Below are 22,503 nucleotides of genomic sequence, written 5' to 3'. Positions count from 1 at the left end.
GAAATTCCACATCAATTCTCGGCAGTTCCAAGAAGTTTTCTGCGCTGCATTCAAATTCTCGTAAACAATGTTGAACTGCAGAAATTTACAGTGCTGCTAACCCTCAAAATCCCACTTTTAATGCATAATTAACAGCGTTTCCCATTCTTAAGTTATGTTCGTACATGTTATTGATACAGGAGACAGCTACAGCTACTCTCTACGTTCATACGGGCCCTGCTGGGTCCCCCTCAAACTTACATTCGTTATAAAGGGACTGTGTGAGTCCTAACTGAAAACCTGCTGTCAAAACAGTTCCCAAGTAAATCCCAGGGCAGCTTTTAAATGTGATGGATGGAGACGTGAATGTACTACAGGGCAAAGATGCAACCACACACTCCTCCTCCTCCATTTTCTGTTTTTCTTCTTTCTGTTTTTTTCCCTTCCTCTCTCCGGCTCGTGAAAGAGCCCTCACACTGCTGTCGCCGTCAGGTTGTCGGGGCTCATTCGGAGCCGGAATCCATGAAGGAGTGACACACAGGTTCACTGGCTGCACCTTAACCCCGCACCTGGGCGCACCTGAAGGGTCCTCTCTGCAGGATGTTTGCGTGGTTAGCTGCGTACCGCTGAAGTGTTTTGATAACTTAAGTGTCCCGAAGCCAGAGAGACGAGTAGTTTAACGTTATTAAAAAAAAAGTGGATGAAAGCTGATATCTGTACGCTCTCAAAGACCTTCATCACGCCATTATTCCTACGTTAGATTATTCACACCTGTCAGGCTGAAAGCATTATTTTTGTCAAAGATTATGAGTCACCGGCCCGTCTCTGCATTTGACCACAAACCAATTTTGGCACACTCTCTTCCAGTATTCGTGTGTATGTGCTCGTACTTAAGCCCCTTTGACATGCATTGGCACACACACACATGCCCCTTTTCTTGACAAGCCACTGCTGTACTTTTCTCACCCCTGACAAGAGAATACAGGCTTGAATAAGGATTGGATTACAAAGGCTTTTAGCCCTGCAAAGCCTTTTCCTGGCCACAATCTCTGGACCCGGGGATCCACTTTCCCTTCGGAGTGGCCCCAGGGTTATGATTAGAGCCGGGGAGGGATGAGATCGGGTTGCTGGTTGCCCTTGTCTGCCGTGTGATTGAATAGCACTCGGGCTATTGTGACCCATAATGTAGTGGTGAGTACCAGCACACTTCTTTTGTGGATTGTAAGTCAATACAGTTGAGAGGTGTGTGTGTGTGGCTGACGGCGCCGCAGCCTTGGGTAATGATTTCCACAGAACAACCTGAGGAGCACGTTATGCTGTCACTGTGCAAATGTTTCAAATTTAAGGGCCGATTCACTCAAATAAAAATAACTAAAAAATGTCACATTTTCTGCAAATCTAACAAATATTTTAGAGTAAAAGCTGCAAACTGTTTGCATGGGCCGTTTTGAAGTTGATGTGGTTTTGTGTTTTCAAGCGTGGAGCTCCACTGTGCTGCCCTGACGTTGGCCTCGCAACTGGGGATTCAGCTGGTGAACTCTGACCCGCAGGTAACGACCAGCTCATCATCATCAGCTGTGTAGTAATCCTGCAAAGAATCTGAGGGGTGGAGGTTGTTACCACCAGCCTTCAGCCTTGTCCTGGTCCCTTTTAGTTGTAGCTAGCTGCTACTTTAGTGATTAATGCCTTTACTACAGATCAATGGTCCCAATATGGGGGAAGTATTGGTAACATTCAACTACTACATTATATTGCTTCACCAAATGAAAATGGTTAATCTGCATAAATACGTTCTTTTAGCAAGACTCTGGATGCATTAGATGAGTACATAGGATGTTTTCCCATTTACTTACAGTGCAACCTCTCTGCTGTGTTATTGTTTGATAAAGCCCAAAATGTTACCAGTGCATAGCAAGTTTAGATTGCAGGCAGACCAGTTTAGAACCAGTTCTTTTTTTATCCGTTTTACTGGAATACAACCAGAATGTGGTTTGGCATTTCCTTGCTGAAATAAGAAAGGTGTTCCATGAAAGAGACACCATCTGGATACTAGCATAATCTGTATGTTGTTTAGCATTAATGGTGCCTTCACAGATGTGCAGGTTAAGCATCGTGTGTGCACCGATGCCCGTCTCTATTCCACGACAAGCGTTGTGGACTCTGCAAGACTCTGGATCCCTGGGAATTATTACAAAGCTTCTTTAGCTCTCAGATCTTTCACGAACTGTTGTGGGGGGTTTTAGCATAGCACATCCTTTCTTTTCTATTTTATCAATGTCCCAAGGTATTCACAGTAAGCATACACCAGCCACCATATGCTCTGAATGAAAAATATGTTCTTGCTGTGGACAAAAATGTGAAGCTTGCCGTTATCATTTTCTTACTTTGTTCTTTGGTGCAACTGTATTTGTATTTGTGCTCAAGTGGCAAATACATCTGTGAGAAGTGGGTTAAACTTCCTCATTCATATATAGCTGAACTGTATTTTTCTAATTAATCTACCATCTAGAGTTTGAGTGCAGTGGCTTGTTTCGCTCAGTGGGGGGCGTTGGTGTGCTCGTGCTGCAGCGAGGAGCGACCAGCGGAGGTCAAGCTGGCGGCCGCAAAGGTGCTGGTCAAATGTACGTCCACCCTGCTGACCAGCCCTCGTCTGCCACTGGGTGAGCCTCAGTAATGTAACAGCCTGAAGTTTGCTTTGATGTGAGAGGCTGCTTGTGGCTGATGACCTTGTGTATGAGTATCTATCTGTCCGTGTGTGTGTGCTGTGGCAGGTCTGTTCACGACAGTTTCACTGTGGAGGAGTCTGTTCGTGCTGCTGCAGGACGAAGACCAAGAAGTCCGAGATTCAGCGTCTGACTTCATCTTTAACGTGCCAGCTCGTCTGCTCAGTACAGGTACACGCTAAGAGCTGTGCATAAGCATGTCCTTGCAGACTAACTAATATAAACGTGTACCCAGCACTATTTAAAAACTTGGGTGGGTGGATTTTGTTATTACCTGCAGTGCTTAGTGACTTCAGTATCATGCAGAGTGAGTATGTGGGTTATTTTTAACTCCCTGGCCAGTAATAATTACAGCCACATTTAACTGCTGTTGTTCTGTGACCTATCCGGTCCTCCTGTAATTTAAAAGCCATCCAGAGTCATGGCATGGTTATTCATAATAAATCTGTCAATTCTTTATCTACGTTTTAAAAATCCTCTTATAAATTTTGCTAAAAACAACAGAAGTTATCAAATAACTTCATAGATGGATTCGTGCTAACAGTCAGTTAGCATGGACACATGTCACATGCAGTGACATCAGTGGGTCAGTGTAGCTGCTGCAGGTCAAGAAATACTGTTGTTCACTTTGAGCCTTTTTTCTTGTTTTTAAGCTGCTTTTAGTTTATATTATGTCAAACAGGTACTGTAAGTAAGCTGAAATATACGGTGGCCCTGAGAGGTTATTTTCACTGCAACAAACAACCCGTCAACAACCTGTCGAATTTCACAAAATACAACACAAATAGAAAAAAATCAACATTAATGAAGTTGAATAAAACACAGTAGAACTAGGAAAAAACAAAACTTATAAAACAAAAGAAAGTGTTTTTGGAGAAACAACAACATGACGGCGGAAATGAAAGAAACCAAAACACGTGAAGGATCGGACACTTAAAGAAGGGGAGGAAGAATCCATCCGTGTTGTGCGGCAGAACAAGGTGCAGGCATTCACATAATACTGTCGATACACGTTTGATGTTATCTTCAGTTTGGTTTTGTGAGTTTTTGTGGCATTTTTTCTTCTTTCCGTTGTGTTTTATTCCATATGTGTTGCGTTTTGAGTGCTTTGGGAGTATTTTTCTTGTTGGAGAGCATTTGGCCTTTCAGGGCTACCGTAGATATGCTGTTGACACTTCTAGTTTGAGTGTGCTAAAGAGTATAGAGACAGCTTTCAGTTGCTTTCAGTTGCTGTGATAATGAAAGAAACTTAAAGATCAAATTATTCTTATTCAAGTTCTGAAGTCTCTTTTTTTTCTATGATTTCTGTTTTATAGTAATTTATCAAACTGGCCAATGTTTTTCTGTCTTGGTGTTCAGACCGGATCAGATCTGTTACCATGGTGACTGCTCACATTAAAAGCTCAGTAATTGAAAGTTCAGTTTTAAGTCCCCGTGAGCTAAAAGCTCTGAACTCTGTTTGACACAGTTTTTTTTTCTACTCCTGGTTCTCGATGTCGTCACTAAGAATGGATCTTCGTAACACGATCTCAGGCACAGAAACCTTACCCACCTGCCGTTAAGGTGTTTTTGACAGTCAGTCAGAACAAAGCTGGGCTGAAGGGATGTAAGAGGGAGTCGAAACGGCTCATTTCAGAAAGTAGATGAAACAAACGTCTGCATCAGGACCCCTTATGAGATAAATAAGGCTAATTTTGAACTGTGAATTATGCAAAGCTACTCTAGTCCAAGAATAAAACCAAGTCAGAGCCTCCTGGCTTACACCCACATTTCTCTTATGGCCCGGGCTTGCCCGTGTTGGCTACAGACTACATGAAATAAAAGTTAAATTACTGGGCCCTAACACCAAACCAACAATAATACATAATGCATGTGTATATATAAACAGACACACACTAACAAAAAGCACCACAGACACATGCTAATGTTAAAAAGGGCCGATGACGTCATTTTGCACGAAGGGTTGGGGAGCATTCCTGGAACGAAGGGCGCTAATTCTAAGATTGACAGCTTGCGAGAGTTAGGACTGTGTGCGTGTGTGTGTGTCTTTTGTGGTCATGTGTCATTGTTTCTGGAATGTCTGAGGGCTGCGTTCTGAAGAACTTGTGCGACGGCCGGCCTTACTGAACGGTAAGACCGATTCACCCCAGTGCCGCTCTTATCCTCGCTTATCTGAGAGGACTGACAGCTGGCTGCTCCCTCACAAACAGCTTTACTGTGACTTCCTGTCCTCACAACACTCACTTCCTGTATTTTCCCAGCTTCCCTGCAGGAGCCACCCTTATTGTGTCTTTCCTCATTGATAGCATCTTGTAACAACGAGAGCCTGAAAAAATAAAACAATTAAAAAAAAAAAAAAAAAAAATGTCTGATGGCAACACTGTTTGTAGATTTGGTGGGGGGGAGGGGGGCATAGTCATGGGGGAAGACTCAACCCGAACTGTGGTTTAGCCGAAGGCTGATAAGTGACGGGGTTTTCTGTATTTCAGTTTGCTGTTTTTATTTCATTTGGTGGCCGTAAAAGCAAACAGAGTCAAAAAATCCAAATTTTCCCTTAAAAGCTGAGCCTGTTTCACCACCTCAGTACCAAGGAAACAACTCAAAATCCCTGGAAGTGTTTTGATACCAGTATTTATACAAAGGCACTGTGCGTGCGTGTGTGTCTGTGTGTGTGCTATAAGTGTTTATGTATATAAGGCCAGACTGGGTCAGATAAGCTGTAAGCTAAAAAAAAAATCAGATAGGAGGTCAGCAGCACAGCGTGACTGAGATGGAGATTTTTTCTTTCTGTGCAACAGGAAAGGAACACAATAGGCATAATTACAGAGTGGGTGTCCCAGTGTGTGTGTGTGTGTGTGGGGGGGGGGGTTCTCCTCTGTCCAGCGCTCATTTGGAGATGACAGCTTTTTGCATGTGGGCGAGGCACTGTGTCTGGCACTTACCGTACCTTACATTTCCTCATGGACGATGGGGAAGGAACAAAAACAAGTGTGAGTGTTTGCCTCCACTCTACTGTGTGACCTTTCACGCTCCAGCCAAGCCATTCAAAAAATCTGCTCTGACCGCCAAGATCATGAAAATTGCACTGAATTCCTAGTTTATCCAAGCACGTGTCGTACGCACTGCAGGAATGCAGCACGCAGCGCACAAAGGGAAGAAATGAGACGGTAAATTGGTGATCTTGTACCAGATGATTGGGCGACTTGGCCAAGGAAGTCGAATTCCTCGTGCAATGAAAAACGGCAGAAAACCAAAAAAGAATCACATCCCATTGATTATCTTTTTTTCAAACTCCTTTCTTCGGAAAATATGTCATCTTTCTTCTTTTAAAGCTTAGAAATGTTCTAAAATTATATCTGCGGCAGTTAGCTTGAAGAACATCATGGTGCTTTGGCAGTACCAAGGCCGATTTAATGAAGTCATCATGACCAGAAGAACACATGCAGTGTGTGTGTGTGTGTGTGTGTGTGTGTGTGTGTGTGTGTGTGTGTGTGTGTGTAGACCGTATAGGTCACATGAGAAGAAGGAATTAACCTGGAGTGCTAAATTAATCCTGAGCCGCTGACTTTGCAGCAGGCTGTGAGGCCAATTAAAGTTGTGTTATCATTTGATTTATTTGTGATTGGTCTTTTAACTAAAATGGCAAAAGTCTGGTGTTGTTTCCGTCTGCCTCTGAATATGTAACCTTGCACAAAGGCTTTGACTTCTTCTTCTCCTTCACCTGCACTGATATGAAGGTTTTCTCTGAGTGGCGACACCTGTGATTCAGGAGAATATCGCAGGAAATGCTCACATCCTCAGTGCTGGTGTAAACATGACAGACCTGTGGCTAAAAGACTGTTTACGTACAACACGACCATGGCGCTTAAGGTAGCTTTTAATGTCAAAGTGACATGTTGTTGAAACGGTGAAGTTCTCTGCCGCCTCTCCAGAGACCCGATGCTGGCAGCGAGTCCTTTGGCTCGGTGACCAATATAATATCTCAACCCTTAACGCTGCGGTCAGAGCGCCAAGAGCATAGGAATAGTGCAGCATGCTTTTCCACACCATACACACAGTATATAGTGCAGTGCCAGTGGAAAAACCCAGCTTTACTGTGTTTGTGTTTGTGTCTGTGAGAGTGTGTGTGTGTCTATTTGTGCCTTCCTCATTCCCTTCAGGCCATCCAGTGTTACATGAAGGGTAGTGTGTGTTTTATGACCTGCCACTGCAGAGTCAAGTATCTGAGGTGTGAGCTGCTTCAGATGGAGGCGGTGACTCCGGGCCCTTTGATATGGAGGACAGGCAGAAATGTGGGAACAGAGAACAGTTCAACAACACACACAAACACGTAACACACACAACATAAGGAAATGTTAAAAACCTTTTCCCAATTTAAGGAAGCAGTTTAAAGATTAAAAACACTGTGTCTGTGCTCTGTCTGTGGTGGTTGTCTCACTTTTGGTAACAGATCTGATTTTATTGTTAACAAAGATTAGGGTCCACTCTGACTGCTTTGTACCTACAGATTTAGACTATAAATCTTTAGACATATAAAGCCTTTGTGTCCATTCACTTTAAAGGGACCGTGTGTAAAATCTCACCATTAGACATCAGTAGATTACAGATTCTGGTCAACTGACTTCTGTTTTCTCCCAATTCATGTGCAGCATCTTAGCTACAGTAGTGAGCGTTCATCTTTAGTGAGTGTGCGACGTTAGTCTGCTGTCAGTGTGCCGGGTGGCGACGTCTAAAACTTTGCGAAAGGAGTTCGATACAAGTCGATGAGTCAGTGAAGCTCACAGTGAGGATTTTCTGAACTTCTCTGTTAATAAACGCTGGCGTTAGCTGCTGTTAGCCAGCATTAGTGAAACTTTCCTTGAAATGTATCGAACATTGTTGAGCTCATAGTGAAACTTGGCAAATAAACTCTCACTTCTTCCCTGAGCTGCGACCCACAACCATTGTCCTGGATAGGAAGAGCAAATCTAACTGTCCCCCACCCCACCCCCACCCTGGCAAACTGGCACCACCTTCCAAATACCTCTAGACTAATTAGGTCTGAAATCAAACTCTGTTTGTCCTCGCTGGACCTCCAGCACTGTCACGGACTTAGGCCAGGACCAGAGGGAAGACTTTATATATAGAGCATAGATGGATTTGGATGGGGCGGTTGAGATGATTTGGGCTTTGTGACATGGGCTATAAGAGGGCTTTGATTAGAATTCTGATTAGTATCACGCAGATTAACAGTGAAATGCTCAGCACACAGGTCAATCTACGTATGAAATATTTAATGTAAGTTTGCTCATTTTTAATATAAAAATGTGCAGATTTTCTAAAAAAATTCTTATCAGAGCTGGTCATGATTCTTGAATAGTTGTTAAAAAAGTTAAAGCTTAAATGATACAGGCTTGCCACGACTAGCTTCAAAGAATTGTCAAATACCATCAAATGCCCATGCAGAGTTCTGAGACGGCACTCTTTCTTGCAATTTTTAAAAAGTTGATTTGGGTCTGTATCAAAATGTAGAGAGCCCTGCTTTTACTGGAGCTCCACCAAGTTTCAGGGGGTATTCACGAGGGGTCACCCCACCAGACGGGCGGCGACTTCGGTGTGGACATTTACGTTTATAACCGTGATAACTCGAGAACAAGGTGACGTAGGATTTTGAAATTCATACCATAGGTGGATCTACTAAAACATCGTGGACTCTTGACTCTGTGACATCGGCCTTAACGTCAAGGTTAGAGGCCAATGTTTCTGAATAGTTATTCACATTAATGGGTTTTGGCTGGGAGGGGGATGTTCTGCCTACTTCAGTTCTTCGCTTTAAGGCAGGGGTGGAGACTCCAGGCCTCAAGGGACAGTGTCCTGCAGGTTTTAGACATCACCCTGGGTCAGCACACCTGAATCAAATGATTAGTTCATTACCAGGTGTCTTGGGAACTTTAACACATGTTGAGGAGGTCATTTAGCCATTTAAATCAGCTGTGTTGGACCAAGGACACATCTAAAACCTGCAGGACACCGGCACTCAAGGCCTGGAGTTCGACACCTCTGCTCCAAGGTAACCCGCTGCTAGCGGATGCTGTGTTTACATCAACGATATCAGGATTGGTATCAGTGTTCTCGTTCTGCTCTGTACCAGAAAATGACTGAGCATTTTCCATGAAACATCAAACTGATTTTCAAAACGATGCAAGTTTTGCAAATTGTTCTATCCTTCATTATACAGTAGACTCCATTGACAGGACCGTATTTTAAAGGCCAATCCCAGTGAACCATATTCAAACAAACAACCTGGAGTAACCTATTTTGCTTACTGTAAAGACAGCGACGGGCTGTTCAGAATGGTGCCTTTCATTTGTTTACACTGGATGATGCAGTTGATCGGAAGCGAATGGCCCAGTGGAGCCGAAGGACGCTCGCTCGTGAAATGGGCCTCTTCCTATTGCAGCACAGCACTTAGTTGCGCAGTAAACCTGAGGTTTGTGTCACTCAGACGTTGTTGTAAAGCACACAGAAAGCAGAGGAGAATTACTCAAGGTTTGACTTGCTGCTGGGTCCTTTACTTTTGGAATAAATAGGCAGTTATTTCACCCTCCAGTGGAAACACACAGACAGAATTTGTGTTTTCGCTGCTTTCACCGTCTTTCACTCGAAACGACAGCCTGGGGAATGAGATTTTAATCATTTGGTGGGTGGTGTGAAATAAAAAGTCACATGTCTGCAGTAATGACTAGTGTCTGCAGGCTCTGGTGCAGTGTGTCTGTGTGCAGTGTTTTCACTGCAGTGTACAGTAGTGGTTGTGATGTGCTCTTAAGATAAAAACTGCAATGCACCGTGTCAACGTAGGTATTTCGCAATCTAACCATATCGAAGTAAATCGGCCTCATTAAGCATCCTCGTTTATTGTGAAACATCTGTAATCAGACCTAGATCTGAGAGGAGTAGTGGGTCAGTCGAATGTTTACTCCAACCCTTACGGGAGTATCTGTGGCTGTGTTTACTCAGAGCCGGATTCTCTTTATATTTGCTTTTCAGGACCATGCAGAATACATAAAAATGCCATTTCTAATTGTTAGAAGGGAGTGCACTTCTCCATCAGTTTTAAAACTAATGCACATTTAAAGTTTTTTTTGTTTAATGTAGAACTAAAACCTGAATTTAGTGTCCACTGGGAGGTGAGTCACAGATCAGAACATAAAATCACCTCTAGAATGACTAATTGTGACGTTTGCCGGTAATCTGTGTGTTATCTCATGTACAGAAATCCACGCATTTACTTTTTGCCTGTTAAAACAAACATAAGCTATTTAAAGACAGATCTGTGCAGATGAGTTATACTGCATGCTTTTAACGACAAGAAAGCTGAGAGTTCACAAACACATAGGTGGGGTGAGGTTTCCATAATTGACTGATAGGAGCCTGTTTGGGCCCTTGGTGAGGCGGTTTTTACTTGTGTTTGACTGAATAAACACAAGACTGCGATGATGAGGCTGCCAGAATACTCCCACACCGTAATATGTGTGTTAATGCTCGCTGAGGTTTCGTACTAGGTTTCATACGTTTATTATCTGGTTTCCTCTTCTCGCTGTTGTCGTTGTTGTTGTTTCTCTTGATCTTGACACCAGAGGAAGCCGGGGCTGTAAAGTGTTTTTATTTTGCACCTCTCTCACTATCTCACACCTTTGCTTCCTGCAGCATCTGCAGCGCACGCTGTGAACAAGAAAGACTTCTTGTTCTTCTCAAGGTGTGTGTGTGTGTGTGTGTGTGTGTGTGTGTGTGTGTGTGTGTGTGTGTGTGTGTGTGTGTGTGTGTGTGTTTCACACAGAGATCTTCAGCAAGAACTCTGGTACTTGATGAAGTCTACAATATTCTGCAAAACTCTGCATGTGCAAGCATACATGGATATACAGGAAAAACAGAGTTTGTGCTCTCACAAGTTTGAAAGTTAATATGTGGCAGGAGCATCTTTATTGTTCAGCACAGCCTGAACTCTCTTAGGCAGCTTTCTTGTCATTGATTTAAGGAATAGTTCTCTGGACTTCTTGAAGGACATTCAAAGCTCTTCTTTGTTTCATTGAATTCTACCAAGATGATCCAACACAGCTTCAATAACCTTAAGGCCATGACTGATAGTGGCACTGTGATTGGGCATTGGTAAGATGTTTTCCAGATGGTACTGTGTGGTGCATCAAAATCTGATGGTACTTTTCAACTTTGAGGAGATCCTGAACACCACTGTCTGAGGCCACGTCCACACTAATATGTTTTTGTTTGAAAACGCATCTTTTTCTCTCCGTTTTTGGGCAAATAAAACTGAGCTTTTGAAAACGCTCTCCAAAGTGGACACGTTTGAAAACGCCGTTTTCTCGCCGCAGTGTGGAATGTGAACCCGGAGCCTTTAGAAAACAATGACGCATTTTAGTCATATGATGCAGTCATGTGACCAATTCAGCTAAGATGCAGGACGGCATTGTAGTCTATATTCTCGCTTGATTTTGCACTTTGTACTTTTGTGTTACTCACAGCAACAACTCCACCTCATTTTCAGTCCATTTAAAAAACTTGGTGCTTTTCCTCGACAATTTGCCGCGACGTTTCAAAGAGCCGGAAAGTAAACGGCAGACAGAAATGAGGCAGGAATCGTCTTATGTGTCACGCATGCGCAGTAAGGAACATAAGCGTTTTCAGCCGTTTCAGTGTGGATCCGCAACTTCTTGGAAACGATTAAAAAAAATAGTATGTACCAGCGTTTTTAGACGAAAACACAGTTTCCAAACTTGTGCAGATTAGTGTAGACGTAGCCTGAAATGCAACCCAAAGCCCAGAACCTCCACCATGCTTTACAGATGGCTGTAGACATTCACTGTTCTGTCTCCTGACCTCCTCTTTATACAATAATGACCAAATATTTCTGATTTGGTTCATCTCTCCATAAGATTTTCAGTCCAATTCTCGTGTAATTTGGCGAAACTCAACCTTTTCTCCCCTTTCCGTAGCTTAAGAATGGCTTCCTGACAGCCACCGTTCACTGAGACCATTTCTAATGAGGCTCAGGTGAACACTGATAGATCAACTAAAGGAAAAAATCCTCTGAACGTGGCCAGGTACAAGTGAGTGGGTGTCTAAGACAAATTTGTCAGATGTGGGCGGCTGAGTTGAAGGAATGAACTCCCACCAAAGCGAATGTGACAGGAAGTGTCCAGGATTTCTCCCATTGCCCTGACAGCCCACTGATCACCCCCATTCCTGTCATCTGCCCCTCAATGTCCCCACAATGGGAGACCTGACACCCCTTCACCTGCTGCAGAGGCTCAGTTTGTAATGTGCAGACCTGTGCTCTTACTAAAACACACAGGTCTTATCGCTGCCTCTTCATTCAGCTCTGTAATGATTGAACTGTGTGGCTGCAGCAGGACAAACAGGACCATACTACTATTAATTACTTTATAATAATCAATAGATGTCTGCTTTTTACCAAACTGAGTCTTGCAAAAGCAAGTCATTTGGAAATGTATCCATTTTCTTAATTTTCAACAGATTTTTCTCTGATGATTCTCTACGGGGACCTTGCCATCCTGTGTTTAGTTCGAGTCTATGAAAACAGAACGTAATGTGAAGACAGCGATTAGCATACTATGACCCTACGGTTATTATGATAAGCAAGGCTGAAACAAGGAAGGAAATGAATTCGTACGATGCAAGATCAGATTACTTGAGTTTTGTGTCAAACTGTTTTTACAGAGCTCGCTTTTTCTGTGAAAACATTTTTTAGAGTTGTTTACCTTCTTCGGAGGGTCACCGTAGAGAGAGTGGGTATAAAATGAGGGGGGAAGTAAGAATTACTCCAAAAATGAGTTCCAGTCTGCCAGTTTTTCACACCCATAGACTGTATATAAAAGATGCACATAAACAGTTTGCTAAGCCTCCACTTTAGCTTTATGACCATAGCTGTGACTTCAGCCAGACGTGACCACATTTAAAGGAGGAGGCTGAGCATCCACAGTATTGTCTGCTAAGCTCTGTTAGCAATGGGCCTCCATAAACTGTATGGATGCAATGCACAGATGCCCGCTAATTAATGCTAAATATAGAATCTTATTCACCAAAACTAGAGCACAGATTTTAGTTTAGTTGAAGTTTGGTGACTCAGTTACCAAAGATCAGGCGTTTAAAGTGCTTCCAAGGATGAAAACTTTAAGCCTTAACATAAGTTTAGGTGGTGAGTCTAAATACATAAATCGTTTCTCTCTTTGTAGCTGACATTAAGAGCAAATTTAGCTATAGAACCCTTCATTTCTGCTATAAAGCTTGACCATATAAACAGGAGGATGTGTGGCCATTTTGAAGTCAGCTCCAATGTTGCCTCTGAGTTCTAAATAAATGTAAAGTCATTGTAAAGGAACAAATTTGTAAAATAACACCAGTAGTTCAAGGCCATAGCATGTGGCATGCTAAATGTAATAAAGTAGTACAAGTATTTTTACATCATGGACCAGTGAGACTCTCCTATCTGTCACTGTAAAGACATTTAGCTAAACATGCATCCCTGAGGTGTCTTCATATAGGAAAAGGAAGGATGTGACACACACACACACACACACACACACACACACACACACACACACACACACACACACATATATATAAAATTCTGTATAGAAGAGGGTTCATGAGGGTTGTCATTATCAATGGAAAAAGCTGTAAAACGTATGAAAATACAGTTAAAAGTTCATAATGTATGCGCTCCTTCATGTTTTCCAAAGCCTTCCAGAGGGTCGGGTTGGAGTTGGACACCAGAGGGCCCACTCTTCCCCCTCTGTTGTAGTATTTTAGCTAAAAGTTTTAAAAAATGAGTATAAAATGCTGTGATGGACATGGATAAAGTAATGGTTTTGATTGCCTTGTCAAGGAAGATGGATACTTCCAGTTTTTCCAGAGTCTTTAATCGTATCAAACTTTTGCTTCCACTGAAGAAAAGTAGCAGCGATGAGTTCACGAGATCAACATCAGATCTCTTCTGTGCCGCTGTGTACACTTTCCCACCAGAGAAGAAGAGATCACATGCCTGGTGAAGAGTTTGTTTTGTTTCTATCAGATTTACGTTTGAAGTAGTTTCTAAAACCATGGTTACCACAGTCTGTAACAAAGCAACCAAAGATCTCAGTGAAGGTCCAAAAAAACAAAAAGGTCAAATGTTTAAAAAGCTTGAAATGGTGCGACTGTTACACTGTTTCCAAGGTTAAGTTTTTCCCTCACTCTGCTGCCCTGCCCAGCTCAAATGTACTACAGGAGTGCCAGAGGATGGAGTGTGTGCCAGTGGATGCCAACTGCAGGGCACTCCCTCCCTCCCTCTCTCGCTCTCACACTCTCAGCCCATCCTACCCGAGCCCATTCTTCCACCCAGTGATATTGTCATTTGCCAATTGCCTCGCAGTCTTTCAACACCAGACACCACCTGATTAAAATGCTTGCGTCCAACATACTGGGCAGTAATGGCAATGAAAGACAATCCCCTTGAGAAAGAGGGGCATTTTTGCGCCAAAAAAGCTTGAGAGGGAAATCGGGTTAAGCGACGTGTGAAACCGCCGTAGAGAAGCAGATAAATTGAACGGCAGCTAAAATTTCCTATTATGTCTCCTTAATGCCGGGGGAGGGCTGTAAGGGACTTGACTTCAGAGGCAGGGCTGTCCCAGAGAGAGGCGGCTTCTTGGTAAAGAAAGGAATTTGTCACTCATGCTCTTAAACTCTTAAATCTCCTCTAATACACTACAATCAGCAGGCTCTAATGTTCACAGAGTGGGTTTCCCTCCACGCTCAGACTCCGGGCTCTGCTGCGATTTTACGCCTCCTCTCAGAAGATGAAAAACAATCTGGGTTCCCAACCCTGCATGTGTGTTTTAAACTGTATGTGTGCTCATAGGGGTCCGTATACCTCCTCCCTCCCTCCTTTCCTCTTCTCTTTCCTTGGTGGTAATGTTTTGGCTAGTGGCTCTCAAAGCCTTTTGAAGTCTCTGTGTTATCTTGGTGTCAGCTGCGGCGAGGATGGTCAAGGTGGGAGAACAATACACTCAACCGCCACGTCAGATAGTTGCAGCACGGACAACTGCAGCCGTTAAATGAAGTTATGTGTTATGTTTTCCCTCTGAAGTGTGTGTCCTTGCACTTCCACTTCCTCTAAAGTCTTGCAGCACTGCGGCCTCATCAGAGGCCGGCCTGTGGGTACGTGTGCGTTATGGCCCATTTGTCGAGGACTTACAAATAGCCAGAAATACATTTTTTGCTAAAACAAGACACGAACATTGCATTTGCACATCTTACAGACAGAGACCGTCCTTTAATTTAACATGCAAGAGTGTTAGGAGCAGTGCTGCAATTCAAGTGTGAGCGCGTGCACAGATTGGTGCAAGTATATTTTTGAATCTACTCATACACACCCTGATGGCGGTTGGTTGTATGAGTTATAGTTTTGTTTCCCAGAAGTACATCCAAACCCAGAGAGGACACACACACACACTCAGTCTGGAACACAGTGTCATTGAAACATCGCAACTTCACAAACACCAGCAGCTACAAACCCACAAGGAGGTCACTGGGGGAAATCCGGTCAAGGTGGGAAACATGATTTCATGAAGTGGTCATGAAGCCCAAAACCTGCCTGGCGTCATTCTCGTCCACCATATTTGGAATAACGCCGAGATGCGTGTGCACATTTTTCCTTGTAGAACGCCTGAATTTTACAAATAGTCTTTTTTTTTTTTTTTAAATTTCAGCTCAAGTTTCAATTATTTTGGATTCAGTGACACACCACTACATGTAATGGTTTTTCCTTTCATGACACTCGATGGGCTCAGTCTGTGGGCTGCTGTGTCGTAGAAACATACTATAATACGTATGTGGCTCATGCTTTCCTTGTAGTAATCTAGGTGTGTCCACCATATTTTTTTAACCCTTATCCTGATAGGGAACACCAGGTTTCTCTTTTCCCTGTCAGGAGTTTTAATACATCTGCTAAAACGCACCGACTTGACTAAGATTTCAGTTGAGGTACTCAAAGCGTCTGCAGAACACGTCTCATTTTTCAGCCAATTAACATGAGTCACTGGTAACACAGAAGAATTAGCTTTAAATGTCTAGTCGGAACATTATGCATCAATAAATACTTTTATATATTTACAATTAGTGATTGTCACATGTTACAAGAATTCAGATTGAAATGTGGTAGTACAGCAACTTGTACCAGCTGGTTAGTTCAACATTTTGTAAATTTGTAATAAAATATTTAGCACTAATTTATGTTTAATAACTGTGCATAGACGGTGTGTAGCTAATTTAGCTCATGGGCACATAAACATAATCTAACATGATTGCTGATATAACCTGTTTAGATTTGATATGTTTAATTAAAAGACATGCACCAGCTCCTCAGTAGCGTAGCATTAACATAATTAACCATGTGCCCTAAATGCAAATAGTAAATTCTTACAGACAAACTAGGTATTATGAAATATTTAAATGTAGCAGCTGTCATATATAAGTGTTAAGTAACTTTAAGTAGCATTCTGACAAAAAAACGTTGGCCTGCTAATATAGTATTTAAAAAGAGGTCGTCTGAGGACATGCACCGTCTGTTTTAATGCCATTAGCATAACACATCTGCCAGTGACCCTGACGCTACTCTGTAATAAAAGTAACATTAAATTCTTTCCTACTGAGAGTATTATCACCTTTCTTGTGTAGCTAAATTAGCTGATTGGCAAAAAAGAGTGTTAGTTTTCTAATACGATGACACGTTTAGTCTAAAAAGTGTTTAACAAATGAATTAAACCACGGCCCTACAAGAGAGTTCAGACTATGTTGGAAAATAAAGGTGTTCATACCAGATATCGACTTTGAAGGTCATTGTAACTATAATATATATCCATGTATGTCTGCACATGCTTCGATGTTTCTGTATCTATTTCCTCGTTTGATAACAAAATATATACTTTTGCACAAAGGTGTGTATTATAGCCTTGCAGGTGATTTTTACATCCAAGTTCTACATTATCAAAGTGTTTATTAGCTTAGAGATTATTTACATTTGAATGTTTCAATGTCATTTGTAGTAAATCATTAGTTTTAAAGTTTCTTGTTGGCACCACACACATCTTGCTTACCATTTCAGTTTGTAAAATCCCTCCCTGTTTCCAACTGTAACCTTGTGCCTCCTTTTGAGCTTGATTGTATAAAATGTGTTTTATATGTAAAACAGTGTGTGCATAGATTTTAAATGTTTGTTCTCTTCTGTGCTCAGACATGGCAGGTGTGTTCACATGTCCGCCTGCGGCCCTGGATTCAGGCGTCGGGCTCCTGTGTCGGCTGTTCGAGATGTGGGGGGAGGTACAAGCCGGCATCCTTGCTCTGACAGAGTGGCTGCTGGGGGAGGATGAGCACAGCCAGGATGCAGCTGTAAATGAAGCTTCTAGTCTGGTGAGTGTCGTTCACTCAACTCTTATTTTACATGATTTTCATTTATTTGTCATTGTGACCTGAGTGCAGATGCATATGGACAACTTGAACTGTAACACTGTGGTAAAAGAACATCACGACCAGTTCGAAAAAACAGTGGGAAGTGTTTGCTAGACAGTAGACTACATATGCTAGCAATGATTTTCATTAGGTAAACGGATGCGTCTCAAGGTTGCACTTTCTATGGCTGCACAAGGATTGTTTGTGAAGTGTTAGGGTGAAAGAAATTGCTGACACTGCTGTGTAGTGGATATATTAGGTTCTATATTAACACACTGACACGAAGTCACAGTTTGATTCATGTTAATGTGGTGTCTGTGAAGTGTGAAATATCAGGAACAATTTGCTCTTGCTGTCATGTTCTGCTCTCACAAGAAGTCAATATATTTGAGTTCTTTAAGTAATCAAGGTTTCTGCTCTGTACCCACATTTGGTTTAGCCATCTGTTTAGTTGCTCGTGTATTTTTGAGCTTTGGTTGATTAGATAAACACAACCCAAAGTATTGTGTTCTTAGAGCTGCCAGTTTTTGGTACTGAGTCATATAAATCTGTTTAATGTGAACGCTGTGACTCGTACTAACCATAGACTGTATATAAAAGATGGACTGGGCCACCAACCATAGTCTGTATATAAAAGATGGACTGGGCCACCACCAGTTAGTTCATGAACTCTTCTCCCGAAGCCTCAAACTGAGTGTTTTAACTGTGGCCATCTCGATGTTTTGAAACCAGATATGAGAATCTGGGGGTGGAATGTGAGTGAGAAACCAAGGTAGATACCATATCGCAGCAACTTGTCAGCTTGAATAAAGGCCCACCGTAAAAGGTATCCTTTATTTGTATCATATCGTTTATTTGACTCCAGCTGGGACCACAACGAGCCCTGGAGTGACCTTAAAAGAGCACAATTGACGTATTAGCGATCTCTTAGCTACTTGCTAGTATTTTGGCATCTGCATTCATAATGGCCATTAAATGGAATTAGAAATGCTAATTACGGAGTTTTGACGTTGCATGGTTTGTCGAGCAGAGGGGCAGTCTGTTGGCAACACATCTGTTTGGAACCCCACAAACACAACAACCAGGTGATCCAAGCAGTATCGCCAAGTCACAACAACAGTCACTTAAATAGACACTTAAATAGCTACGCAAAACAAATGGAATCTGTTTGTTTCATAAGACTAAAAGAAACTAGTGCTTTCAGCATTAATCTCGTTAAAATGGCATTAACGCCATAACCGCATTAACGCGGCAAATCTCCGTTAGCGAGTTAGTGCGGATTGCCCATGCGTGGGGCAGCACGGCGCTAACGAGCTAACTGCGCTAACACGTTAGCGTATACGTATATACGTATATATATGTGTGTGTATATATATATATATATATCTATATATATATCTATATATTGTGCTATTTCTTACTTCTTGTACTGTCTGTTTTTGTTACTGTTTGTACTGGAGCACCGTAACCAACATAATTTCCTTTAGGGATCAATAAAGGATTCTGATTCTGATTTTTACTGATTGCCTGGCAACAAGAACAGGATTCTTGAAACTAACTGGATGAATAGTTTCAAAAACTAGCATTTGAGGCCACAAACTCATAAGGAAAATGTTTAAGAGAGGTCATAGACCAGGCGAGTATTAGGTTTGTTTTACAATGATTTGCAGTATAATCTGACTTACTTTGGAAACCTAAGGAGCCTGAAGCACTTCCAGATGGGCACTTCATTTTTCAGGCCTGGAAGCTGTGTCCGTCTTCTATATACAGTTTATGATAGTGACTAAACCACGGAGATTTATTATCAAGTGTTTTAGGCCTGGGATTGTTTTCTCAAAGTAAAGCTTCAGAGTTAGTCTCTCCTGGCAGCAGAAAGCATATCTTGAGTTATTGTGACAAGTCAGCAAAAATCTAGCTTTTAAAGTACAACAACATTTACAAAAGTCTCTGTTTTAGGGCTCTTAAAAGCCTAGAGTTGTGTGGATACAGGCTTACTTACAACACAGAACTGTTTTTAGTAAAAACAAATACATATATGTGAGTATAGATGTTGTGATTTTTGTGAATTTAGTGAAGGTGATGGAACATTTAGCAGCTATAGATTGAGATTCTTCATTGATGATTTGGTGGAAACTGGATCGGTATTACACAACCAGCTCTAGGTGTGGGAGGGGGGAAAGCAAACTCTTTAAATTCCCTTCCAGTAAAGTGACTTCCATTTTGCTTTTGACCAGGACGATGACGACTTCCTGTTCGAGAAAGGGGATCTAAACCTATGGGCTGAGCCCATCCAGTGGGTGAAGCTGCTTCACAGACACCTTGGCTCCCTCATCCTAACCTTCAAGGACACTCAGGAACCGGGATCTGCTGGGCTGGACCAGGTTAACCAAATCCACACTCTGGCCCAAAGCAAGGCCCTCAGCTCCCAGCAGGCCCTGGACTCCCTCCCAGCTCTGCCTCAGTTCTGCTGCACCATCGAGCATGCCCGGCTGACGCTGCGTCAGCAGAGGGCCGCTCTGGCTCTAGAGTTGCTGGACAGGCTGAGACAGAGAAGCTAGAAGAGATCGGTTTTAGTTGCACCAATTGTTTATTTTCGATGGGAAAAGACTTCCAAATATTTCAGTTATCACATAAATGGATTTTAATGGCCCGACACAGGAGACCACAGGCTGGTTTTGTGGTGAAGTCTTTTAATGATCAAGTGGAGGGAATGAAGGAACTCTGATGTTTTTTGTTTTTTACTTCATGTCTTACAAATGTTGCTCTCATTGACTGCCAGAAGCGTCATAAGTGCATGATTACTGTTCCGTTATTAGTGTACTTTTTAAATCCAATGTTCCCAACTGCTAAAATGGGAAAAAATACAACATAATGTCCTGTTTTTTTTTCCCTTTGTTTGTTTCTAAATGCTACGATGGTTTTAAAGAGGCTGCAGATGATAATAACAACACTTTGTGAACATGTGTGCAGATTTCTGGCAATTGTGGAGCCATAACAATAATTCAAGCCGGGCTTGTGCGAAAACAACACTCGGCGCACTGTTCTCTTATCAGCGGGAATGTGTCACACGACAAACTTCCAACAGTGTCAGCATTGAGCTCGCAGTGCGTCCCGCGCTCTCCATGTCCACCAGGGAATTTTAATTTGGAACAAAACAACTCGGGCGCCTTGAAGCTTTTCGGGCTTGAGTGCGGCGATTGTGTCGGCGCTGACACGTCACCAGAGTTGTATTTCAGCGTACGCTTTTGACTCCTGTGTGTTTATACGAGGTGTTATTTTCCTGTGATATTTAATTTACTGCAGGACTCTTCCCATTGGACTGCGTTTTTATTCTTCCCTCTAGTTTTCCCGGTTATGTAATTAGGAGGCAGGCACAATACGCTACTGTCCTCCCTGAGTGTGTGGATCCATGCTGCCCCCTCATTCAGCTGGACCCTTCTCTCTCCCTCTCTCCCTGGTAGCCATGTTCCCAGTTACAGTAAAACTGACGTAATGTTTTGGAGCGCCTCGACATCCCCCAATAAAAACAGAGCCGTGCAAAGGGAGAGCGGTTTCTGCGGGACGAGGATGTGTTCGAGGGATTTCTCAGGAGCCTCGCTGTGTCTGTCCTTCACATTAAACTATTTATCACAACTTTGCAAATAGTCCTGGGGCAGCCCTCAGCCTAATTTTAGGGTTGGTAGTAGTAGATTCCAAGCTCTTATGTCACTTGTTTTTCGCTTGTTGCTATTTTCCCTTTTTTTTTTTTTTTGCCCTTCTTCCATCTCTAACCAAACCATTCAGCCCTTAACAGTACACTGAATCATGTCACAGAAGGAAAACTTTTAGAATCACTCTTCCAATTATAATAATATATGGAAAACCAGTGTTGCAGAAACCAGTCATTTCTGGTGATATGTGTTGCTTTTTTCCTTCTTTTTTTTTTTAAATACCCTCCTGCCTGAAATATCTGCCTTTCGGAGGCCTGATATAGAGCTCCCGTGCTCTGCTGCCAACTCTGCAATCTTTCCACTGTGGTTTTTTTTAAAAATCTTGTCATAACTCCAGAGAGCAGACTTGAGGAGTTTGACATTTTCATGTGAACATTTTGCCATCCTTGCAAGGATGGGGGGACTTATTGCAACCACACTGCACTCTTTGACTTTACAACCAAGGGACTTTTTATTGTTAGGCAGGGAGGTTTTGTTAAAATGACAAAAACATGTTAAAAATGATTTTTTTTTTTTTTGCGTCTCAGGAGCTTTACTTTCACCTCTTTGTGCAGAAATACGAATTGCTGTGCTTTTATTAAAAAAAAAATAATCAGTTAAAAGTATGATAGTGCTCCAGTTTAACTGTCCTGGGTGGACCTCTAAAATCTTATCCAGCTCTGGTCAGCAGGTGGCGCCTCAGTCCTCCTCCCCCTTCGCCGATCCCCCTGCTGCTCTCTAGGGGGCAGTGTTGCTCTGTCGCTCCACACAAAAACCACATTCCTGCACAGTCTGGGCCTTCTTGAGGTTGGAGGATGGTGAAAAACAAGTTTTAGAGGAACTTAGAGGAGTGCTTTAAAAAGACTGAACCAAAACAAATCTATTTACTGCAGTAATGACTCTGCACGTTGTGCTTTAGGAGTGACGGCTTCAAAGGTGAAAGCCAACACTTTTAAAAAAGTTTAGTCGTGACAAGATTAAAGTGGATCATGGTGGCATATAGAACCTGTGTGTGTGTGTGTGTGTGTGTGTGTAGAGTGGATACTGTGGATTATGCAACCAGTGGAGTCTAAAAATTGTGCTGCACTCTGACTGGTCTTTTCTGCGCTCATACTTGTGGTCTCACCCCATCCACAGGCAGAGAAGCAGGGAGAGGCTGAATTTCCTTCCATTACAAATACATGTGTCAGCTTCTAAGTGCACAAGAAAAGAAGACTGTCGGTTCAAATCCCAGGACTTCAGGAGCCTTAAAACCTCCCTCTATTTACGACAGCGAGCTTCGCTAATGCGCTGCAGGCTGGCACGCATTCATAGTAGAGTGCCACATTCTTTCTCAACGAGCCCAAAAAGCAAAACCAGCTTCCACAAAATTGTGTGATTTAAAAAAAATTTAAATAAAAAAATAAAAAAAAAGTTTCGGGGGCGTGAGAGGGTGGTGGTTGTAGGGGGGGTTGGGCTGGAGTTGTATTTCATTTTCAAGGCGTGGTGTTAAAGAATAGACGGCCAACCGGTGAATGGAAGTTTTTTTTTTTCCTCGGGGAGGAGGCGGCTCCTCGAAAAAAGTTTGCGCCGACTTGAGCTCGCCCCTCCCCGGCCACGCAACATTTATACGA

At 42.5% G+C, this 22,503-nt stretch overlaps 1 protein-coding gene across 1 annotated transcript in view; it reads left to right on the top strand.

Annotated features, from left to right (window-relative positions):
- The window catches only part of thada (THADA armadillo repeat containing), a 119,448-nt gene extending 99,288 nt beyond the window's left edge, over positions 1–20,160 (top strand). Inside the window, exons 34-38 of the mRNA XM_026190295.2 lie at positions 1,457–1,529; positions 2,489–2,639; positions 2,751–2,873; positions 16,987–17,162; positions 19,436–20,160. Coding sequence (XP_026046080.2) covers positions 1,457–1,529; positions 2,489–2,639; positions 2,751–2,873; positions 16,987–17,162; positions 19,436–19,759 — 847 coding nt within the window. The 3' untranslated portion in view covers positions 19,760–20,160. The remainder of the gene's footprint in view (positions 1–1,456; positions 1,530–2,488; positions 2,640–2,750; positions 2,874–16,986; positions 17,163–19,435) is intronic.
- The last annotated feature ends 2,343 nt before the right edge of the window (positions 20,161–22,503 follow it).

This window comes from Astatotilapia calliptera, chromosome 13, assembly GCF_964374335.1.
Source record: "Astatotilapia calliptera chromosome 13, fAstCal68.1, whole genome shotgun sequence".
Classification (NCBI taxonomy): Eukaryota; Metazoa; Chordata; class Actinopteri; order Cichliformes; family Cichlidae; genus Astatotilapia; species Astatotilapia calliptera.
The sequence above is the reverse complement of the archived record's forward strand: the minus strand, read 5'-3'. Positions and strand labels throughout refer to the sequence as shown.